Source organism: Lottia gigantea (genome assembly GCF_000327385.1).
Source record: "Lottia gigantea unplaced genomic scaffold LOTGIsca_81, whole genome shotgun sequence".
Classification (NCBI taxonomy): Eukaryota; Metazoa; Mollusca; class Gastropoda; family Lottiidae; genus Lottia; species Lottia gigantea.
In genome coordinates, this window is record NW_008710694.1 from 197516 (window position 1) to 207689 (window position 10174).

General features: G+C 31.4%; 1 protein-coding gene across 1 annotated transcript; it reads right to left on the reverse strand.

The window, feature by feature from the left end:
- Positions 1-4792: 4792 nt before the first annotated feature.
- Positions 4793-9923, reverse strand: LOTGIDRAFT_236413 (hypothetical protein; the record flags this gene model as incomplete). Its single annotated transcript, XM_009067270.1, has 7 exons — positions 4793-5088; positions 5915-6019; positions 6289-6453; positions 6745-6948; positions 7170-7343; positions 7814-8347; positions 9800-9923. 7 exons carry the CDS (start codon positions 9921-9923, stop codon positions 4793-4795), a joined length of 1602 nt encoding a protein of 533 aa, XP_009065518.1.
- Between the last annotated feature and the right edge of the window lie 251 nt (positions 9924-10174).

Genomic DNA, 10174 nt, shown 5'->3' on the forward strand with positions numbered 1-10174 from the left:
TCCAACAACCCTGCTGTTCAGACTAAGATTATTGCCTTCTGATCAAGGCACACCAGATTTAGAGTCTCTATAGACTGATACATCTTCACAATATAAAGGTATTACAAGCTTGGTCTAAACTTTGACATCAATAGGCACTTTTCTTGTAAATTTTTATGGCATATAAAATAAGTTATTTCATTCTGTAAATATAATATAATATAAGTTCACAATACATACCAAGCTTATATAACCATACTGTTTACAGTCTTTCTTTTTCTTTTCTCTGATTGGCTGTATTTGATAGTACAATACAATCCAATGAAATGGCAGCATTTTACAAGCTTCTGTGTTACAAGGAAAGTGGCTAATGATGTCACAGTTTTAGATTAAGTTTGTGATATCTTGACATTGTGAAGATGAGACTGATTTAGAACTGGACTGTCAAACAGACAATAAGATACTCTAAGCTATACATTATACAGAACTATTTAAAAACATAAACTAAGCTCAGTTTATCCATGAGGGGGCGAGATATCTGAGATTGCCCGAATCTCTTACCTAGTTATGAGATTTTGGCCGAAAAATTTGCTTTCAGGGCTGCGAGGGGGGCGGCTGCCCACTCTTTACCCCCTTTGGCTCCGCCACTGAATAAGCTAGATATTGTTCGATTAAAAGAGAACAAAGATACAAATCTTGTTCACAGAGTACACAAAGTTTTAAATTGCAAGGTCAAGGACAGGTAGATAGGTGCAAATTTATAATAACACTTAAAATGACTAACTATAAAAACAGACAATTATGAACCCATCTCAGGTTTGAAACCTGGCAAAATCAAAATACTACATCTTAGAATGGACACACACTAAAAATACTAAAACTTGGCAAACAAGAGTTATATTCATCAGTGTTCTAACCTGGTGTCATAGATACAGTATATTTGTGAGTATGATGCGCAGTATAAGTTTTACCCCTAAAGGGCTTGCCAAACTGGGGGTACATAAATATATAACATAATCTCTTTATAGGTCCACAGATAAATATAAACTCTTATTGGCCAAGTTTAAGAATTTAGATTTTATGTTGATTCTAAGAGGCAACATTCCTGTGTACATAGTACCCTATGTTACAAAGATTAAGAACTTGTAGCTATAAGACAACTATAGTGTATATACAGTAGTTAGGACGGGGGTATTACATAGCTTTATCATAATAATTAAACACCACAAGAGATGTAAAGAGGGAGGTATGTCCCAGAATCAAAATAACTAGAAGTTTTTTAAAATCAAGTCTCCTTTCAGGACACATATCACCAATTTCTGTTAATTATTCAAAATCATTCTTAGATTGTCCGTGGATAATTTTCAATAGATAGAGAAATCATTGTTTTATGAACTTACTGAGTTCTCTATTATAACTATTATGCAATATTCAAAAATACTTTTACTTTCCTTAAAGGAATTGTAAAGAGGTTTTCTAATTTTTGTAAGTGTATTGAGGACACTGATAGCATAACTTTGCACCAATCCAATTTTTTATCAGATGTCTATGGTTCCTGCAATTCCGACCAAAATTGGGTGTTTGTGAAGTCACTTACGCGAAGGTCCTTATGTTATAAAGCATATTCATTAGGGTCATCAAACACTTAGTTGCAGTGGAATTGTAAGAACAACAGATATTTCATGGAAAATTCGAATGGTCCAAATTGTTGCTATCAGTGCCCCCGACACACATAAAAATTTTAGAAAACCGCTTTACCTTTTTTTTCGAATTATCTTCATAAATATAAATCTTTTAAGAATACCAGACAGCAACAAAGCTGTTCAGTTATCTGCCTTATTAAAGCAATTTGCATGTAAAGTTTTGCCACGCTGCATGTTATCTATTAAGCTTAAAAGCTGAAAACCATAAGATTAGTAACGTTTTGTCAACTTGTTATAATTCATAAATAACCTACTCTATGATCTTTATATACATATGAATATAAGTAACGGTCCATATACAACTAATAATACATTAATATAGTATCTAACAGTAGATCAATGTTACTGATACATAGACTGATATCAACAAAACCTGGTTTTACCATCCTAGATATCAGCTAGCAGCTTCTGATCTATGAGGATGGACTACAGTTCAGTCCATAAGGGAATGTGTACCCAAATCTCTTTACAATCCCTTTAATATTAGCTGTATATGAAGCACTATAACAATATATTTTCTTTATATTATACATTTGTCATGATATGATTTATTATGGAAGGAAAAAACATATAACATTACACTTCAATGAAATTTCAAATCACTTAAAGAAATGTATCTTGACCCATTAGGGCTGTTCAAGATATCAGCCAGCCCAAGTTTCAGCATTCTTGTATATTAGTCCTAAACATATACTTCTGTTCAAGCCTCTGGTAGGTTTTAGAGGCTGGATGAGAGGTAGATGTTTCGGACTGAAAAAGGCTGGAATAGAGTCAGATGTTTCAGCCTAGCCGGTGATTTAGGATTAATAACTCCCATGTTCTATATCTCAATTCAATTCAACTAATTAACCCAGTGTTACAGATTAGTGTTGGATAGCTTTCAAAATCTACATTTCTGATCTAATGGTTGGTTGGTAGATGACAAGTTATTGTCTGCTACCAGCGAACTGATATCGCAAACTTAAATTTTTGGATCTCTTTGGAATCAATTTAGTATACAATATCATGTTTCAATAAATCTCATTGGTCAATAAACAAGGTCTCAACCAATGAAATCAAGTGAAATTTTGAAAATATTTTCAGATTTACATAAGCTTAAGATATAATCTAACACATTAAAATATAATCTTGCAAAAAAGCAGGATAGGCATTATATATAGCTATATAGTACTGATTATAGAAAGTCTAAAAAATAAAATGAGAAAAAAATAAAATGACTAGGAAAAATAAAATAAATTCAGATCATGTTTGGAATTCAAGATATCTGGAGAAAAAAAACTGTTCTTACAATAATTCATTTCATTTCATTACATTCGAGTTCCATTAAAGATTCCCTCACACCATCACGATCACCCGTTATGTATTATTGTGATTAATGAAAGTGGCCATGTGTTATGAGCGCATCTCACAAAGTTGAATGAGAGTTGCGTTCGAAACTCATGACAGCTAATCTTAATCACAGCAATACGCAACTGGTGATCACCATGGTGTGAATGTCCATTCAATTTTTCAAAATTTGATCCAGATTTTCAGAAGAACTATTCTAATTATAAACATTATTGTGAAAAAAAATTCAATATCACAAAAAATTTCCACATCACCAATAATTTTGATCTTTTTTTTTTTGTTTGTAATAAAGTTTGTAACTTTTCTCAGAGCAAAATTGATTTATGGCACAAGACTTGTGTTGGTTAAAATAACACTATAGAAAATAAAAGTTGTAATATATATTATATAGCATTTGATTTGAAAGGGATTGTAAATAGGTTATCTTACTTTTTTATGTATATCAGGGACACTGAGAGCATCAATTTGCACCAACCCAATTTTCTATTGCTCAATTATTTTGCAATAAGTGACATCATTAAACATTTACTTTTTGTGGAATTGCAGGAACCACAGAAGTCTGACTAAAAATTGGAATGATATAAATTGATGCTAGCAGTATCCTCCATACACATAAAAAATTAAGGAAACCTCTTCACAATCCCTTTAAACTTTCTGAATTTACAAACAGAATTTGACGTCATTTGATAATAAAAATGTTTTCTATTCTTGTTCACTTATTTCACCAGCCAAAATATTCAGCTGACATAAATTAATTATTTTTACTATGATTATTAGGGCTGGGTAAATAACCAAAATACAGTAATTGAACTTTATCATTTTGATTATCGATTATCAAATTTAATAATCGATTAAATGTCACTTTTTTTTTTTATCCCGTGAACCTGTTAACAAGACTTAATATCTTTTCACCACATAGTGTACCCACAATAAATATAATAACTGATCAAAACAATATTATAATTCTATGACACAAAAATTATCAAAGGAATCAAAAATTTTGACATGAAATATATTTTGTATTTTCTCAATTTGGTAATCGTTACCTAGCCCTAATTATTATGTGTATCAAATAAAATTTTCGGTTCATTTTTACATTCTCCTGAAGGCCCATTAAATATTTTTCATATAGAGCCAACAGTTTATTTACACAACCATAATTTGTAATGAACTAGTCAAGTCACAACCACAATAAGTTTTAACTTCAAAACGCATTGTCTTAATATAAAATATATATATAAAATTCTCGATCAGATCTATAATATTCTTCCTACAAATTAGGTTAAAGGTTAATGGCTAAAGGTTAAGCTATAGTCATCTTTATACACAATACATATTCATTATTATCAATTTCTCTACTGTAAAAAATACTACAAAAGAGAATTAAAAGGAACTGACTTATTCTTGTTATAACTTTAATAACTTGTTATCATGGCCACATAGCTTAAACCATTCCAACCTTTTATCGGTTGTATTCGTGTCCATAAATCTATAAAACATCAACTCTTTTAAACTCATAACTTTTATATTAATATAACTTTTGTAATTATTATAAATTCTGTTGCGTTAAGTATTTGTAATTATCATAAAATTACGTAAAAAGGTTTAATGAGTAAGAACTCATCTCAATGTTTCTGTTTTTCATTATCATAATAATTCTGTAAAATAATTAAGAAAATGAAATTTTACTCATGGAAGTTTAAGGGTAAAAAGGGACATAACTCCTACCTAAAACCAGACCAAATTCAAAAAACATTTCAATCTTAAACATCTTCTCGTAGCTGTGCATACTTCATTCCTCGCCCTTGCTTCTCATAGAATTGTCCTTCTTTATTCCTGGTTTCTGTGGCTTTCAGAAATTCTTGATCGTCCACGGCACTAAAGCTGACGCCTTCATGATCCTCTTTAAGCTCCACTGTCCAGAATGGTTTCATGGTGGGGAATTTCCACCATTTATAAACAATAAAAGCCAGTATAAAAGATAAGACTAAGATAACAGCTATCACTATACCAGCAATATAACCAGCTGGTAATGGGAGTAGATCTTTATCTAGATCACCTGAAAATAATCATTTAATGAACTTAACCCATTACCCTTCTCATAAGAAAGTCCCCTCAAATATCTTAGAATCAGTTTCCTTTTCTGGATATCAAATATAAGTTATCTGTCAGTCAATATTTACACTGTATGATCAGGATAATGCCTTACCTAGATATATTCCATCCTACAGGCACATTAAAGTTCCTTTACAGTTGGAAAGGAAAAAAGAGTGGAATAATGATACTGTTCTGCTAACTTTCCCTCATTGCACACTGTAAACTGCACGGCATTGCCTGCCTTCATGCACCCAATGAAGTACATAAAAACAAGATTTAAAATTTGGTCTTTCTTCAATGACAGTTTACCTATCTCACAACAGCTAAACTCTGTTAATTCTCCATACTTACTGATAATTGCACATTTTCATAAAAAAATGGCATCCTCTCTGTACCCATCTCTACATCTCTCATAATCAAACCTATTAATACTTTTCATACTTACTGATAGCTGTACAGTTTTTATAAATAATGGCATCCCCTCTGTACCCCTCTCTACATCTCTCATAATTAAACCTAGTTCATACTTACTGATAGCTGTACAGTCTTTATAAATAATGGCATCCCCTCTGTGCCCCTCTCTACATCTCTCACAATTAAACCTAGTTCATACTTACTGATAGCTGTACAGTCTTTATAAATAATGGCATCCCCTCTGTACCCCTCTCTACATCTCTCATAATTAAATCTAGTTCATACTTACTGATAGCTATACAGTTTTTATAAATAATGGCATCCCCTCTGACCCCGCTCTACATCTCTCACAATTAAACCTAGTTGATACTTACTGATAGCTGTACAGTTTTTATAATTAATGGCATCCCCTCTGTACCCATCTCTACATCTTTCACAGTTAAACCCAGTTGTATTTCTTGTACATGAAATACATGCCCCTACAAAATTATAAAGTTAAACATTGGTTAAATTAAATCCTTATCATTTACAGTTGCATTTCAATCAGATTTACAAAGTAACCCACAGAAAACATATGAAACAAGATCTCTAAAGTGTTACTAAAATCTTTACTGTTTGTTAGCATAACTATTTTCCTTTTAAATGTCATACAAAATTTGTGGGAGATTGCCACTCATTTGCAACCCTAAATGTAAATATCTTTAAAATTTGGAGCTACAAAAGTAAATGATTCAAAAAACATACAGACCTGTATATGGATCACAGACTGAGTCGGAATGGGAATCAGTGTTACCATGGCAACGACAAGGTACACAATATTTTCCCTTATAGCGATGATAACCGTTAGCACATTGATGACACAAATTTCCAGTGTATCCACTTCTACACTTGTCACACACCAAAAACCCTTCCTCTGTAACACAGATAATAATAATTTGATAAGCTAGAATAACACAGTGATTAGCACACAATCAAATCAATGTGTAATTAAAAAAATTCGCAAGACAAAATAGTTTTCATTTAAAAAAATTATTCTACTCAAATAACAATATTTCATGAATAATAATTAGTTGTGTTATTATCATATAAATAAATATAGAATCATATACTGGATGGACCTTTATTATAGTAGCACTGACACATTTCATTTTATTAAAATAACAACTGAAAGTCAAATACGGAAAAATTAGTTACAGGTACTTACTAAAGTGACAATAACTGACTACAGAAGAGTATTGTCGACATGGACAGGGGTGACAGGGGAAAAACATGGCTGTCTTGTAGAACCCTGGTTGACACACCTCACAGAATAAACCACTATATCCAGGTTTACAGATACATAATGATGTATTATCTTTACGACATGGTTGATGACCTCCTATAGTACCAACTCCACTACACTGACAATCTAGAATTACAATTACAATATATATTTAGTTTATAGGGATTTATGATACCCATCAAATCTTTAAAAAACCCTTTAAATTCTGAAGAAATTTATTAAACTTTATATAAAGGCTGAGATGACAAATATAGAGATCTGTTTCATAAACAAGCAGTCTTCCAAAACAATAACAATTGTATAACAATGGGGGAAGAATTGGTTTTAATAAACTTTATCTCCCGTACCTTTCTTATCTTGATCAGCTTTAGTTGTTACAGTAATAGAAGTGGAGTTTAGTTTATGCCGAGATGTAAACTCAGCTCCTACTAAAAGTTTATAGGTGGTTGATGGTTTTAATTCGGTTATATTGATTTCAGTTGGTTCATTTCCACCTAATCTTTTAGACTGGGCTAGTTCACCTGAAATAAAAACATAGTGAGCCTGACAAAACAAGACTAAACTGATTTGACAATTGAGGAATCAATTCCTTGTTTATTAGACAAAACTTAAAAGAATACTACCTCTTAGAATGGAATAAAGTAGTACTGTTAGTCTTAGAATGTCTTTGCGTTGATGAAAATATAAACAAGAGCACACATTATCTTTTCAAAATATTTTTACAGAGGACAATTTTAAGTCGAAATTTTTGACTTTTTTGAGTTCAAATTTCTAGGAGAAAAATATTTTTCTTTTCAATGTAAACTTACTTAAAGAATATATTTCTATGAATGCAAAGATATTCTAAGACTAGCAGTATTATTTTGAGTCTGATATTCTGATTCTCTTTAAAAAAATATGGAAAATTTTTTAAAAAACTTTTTACTTTCCTCAGACAATAGTTAAGTTTTTGAGAAAAAGACCCCAGATTTTTTTGTTGAACTCTACATACCTGTTTCGTTATTGTATATATAGATAGTGTATTGTTCAACACAGCCCTGACTGAATGGTGCTACAGCTTCACTGATATTAATAGTAATTTCTGTCATATTCTCATTGTTTTCATCATTCTCTTCAACTTTCATTGCGTGGGTTGCAACTTCACTGGGTTTCTTTACTATATGAGCATAATCACCGGGTCGTGTTCGGTTATATAGAAATACATATGGTCTACAGATATTTCTACTCATTATACTAGTGTTATCTCCCTTTTCAAACGGTGATTCTGAAGTCGTGCCAATGTCAACTGAAGTGACCCCTGTTGGTTTTGTGGTGACGTTATCCACTGTAGTAGTTTCGGTAGTGTTATCATCTATCAGTGACATTGTTGTATTGTCTTCATCCCAGAATGTATCATTGGAATTCACATCATGTATTTTGTAAACCTCTGGTGCATCCCAAACCAGATATATATTATTGGAACTGGTTAGAAAGGACTGTAATTTGGACGGAGGTTTCAGGATTAATCTCTGTTCTTTAAGAATATCTGAAATATAAACAGGAAATAATGAGTCTTAGTAAAATATAATCAAACACTCAGACGGACAGATGCGTCATTTCTGGGAGTTGATTTGAGTCTTGAATATATGTAAATAGTATCTGAGGTACTAGAAATGTATGATAATCACAAAATTTCTTCAGAAATATCTCAAACTAGGAATTTCTTGTCCTATTTGTATACATCTCTTTTCTAGATATGGCAGTGTCTAGAAAAAAAGATGACTCATCTTTTTTAACTTTCAAATGCGGATAATTCTGAACACACATGGATTTGAAGGCTGAAATTTTGACAGTGAGCTGTAAACACTATTACTAATAATGGCATAGCTAAAAAAAATTCCCATTTCTAAGGCTAAAGTATGATTGGTAAAAAAATATGGCAAAATTGTCCCTTTAATCATATAGAGAGGAGAAATATTACTAGTAAATCAATAAATCAGGTAGAGGAGGAAAGTAATAAAAATATTGAACTCAGTCACTTTTCATTAGTTCACTATTAAAGATATATAACAAAAAGCACAAGAAAATATATTTTGGTATAATCCACTTAACTTAACACTAAATAACTTATTGCCTTTCTTTTGCTGTATATTCTCAAGTATCTGTATATATCTCTGTATATTTTCTTCATGTCCTCTGATGACGACACGTGTAAATTGTGTTCAAACGTTATGTACTTTGTTATTAAAGAAGTGTGTTATACCATAATATATTTTCTTATGTTTTTTTGTTATATGCGATTTTCACTTTTAAATGTCGTACAAATCTAAAATCTAAGACAATAATCCATTCGCTCCCTATCATTAAATGCTAAACTTTCAAATTTCTCCACTCTCCCCGTAGTTAGTAACAAGTAGTTATCTCTTCCATTTAGTTTCCCTTCAGCACATTAAGCTGTAATAACCGATCAAAGCAATAATATACTTCTATGACACAAAAATAACTAAATAGGCATGCGTTTAATTTAGTATTTACAGGGTTCCTTAAATGAAATATTTCGATTATTGAACGATAGCTTACAGTTGATAATCCATCTCAATTCATCACTCAGGTAAAAGTCTCTGGGTTTTTTTTCAAAGTTGATCACATTATTAGAAAATCAGATAGATATTTTTAAGATAGGACTTAGTCTAATGTTCAATTGAAGTTTCATATTAGGCCAATTGATCTTGATATTATGACAATATCAATAAAAAAAATGAAATTATTTTGTCCTATTTTAATATTGTTGACAATACTATTTTATTCCAATTGCTCCTGTCTGTGTTTAGGCCTTCTCAAGTATCTCCATTGTTAGATTCAATTCATATGAATCATAATTTCTGTAGCTTTAATTAACAAGAGAGAAAATGTCACAGTGACATTGTATATACCATGACAACCATTATATCTATCTTATGTCAACATTATTTTTAATTACAAGTAAAAAATTTCTCACCGTTTACTGAAGGCAGGCTGCCCACAGCAGGTTTGGCTGTCTTGTATCTTATTTCTTTAGACGAATCAACGAATTCTGGGCTCAAATAAATGACCAAAACGATTAGAAGTTTGATCTTAGACATCTTCTGAGTTGGACAAGAGAAGCAGACGGTTGTATATACTATCAAATCTCAAGAAATAATAGAATTGATCAAAATCGATTATTATTCAACACCTGAGCGAGAAAAATGAAAGTGTAATTCATTCGGGACGTGGAGGATTTGAAACCACTTCCTGTTTCGTTGAGTCCGATTTATAAGTTGTGTGCCCCAGGGTAAATGTCATAATTTGACAATTTCGATTATATTTTTTCCTTTGATCTTTTAGGTTTTAG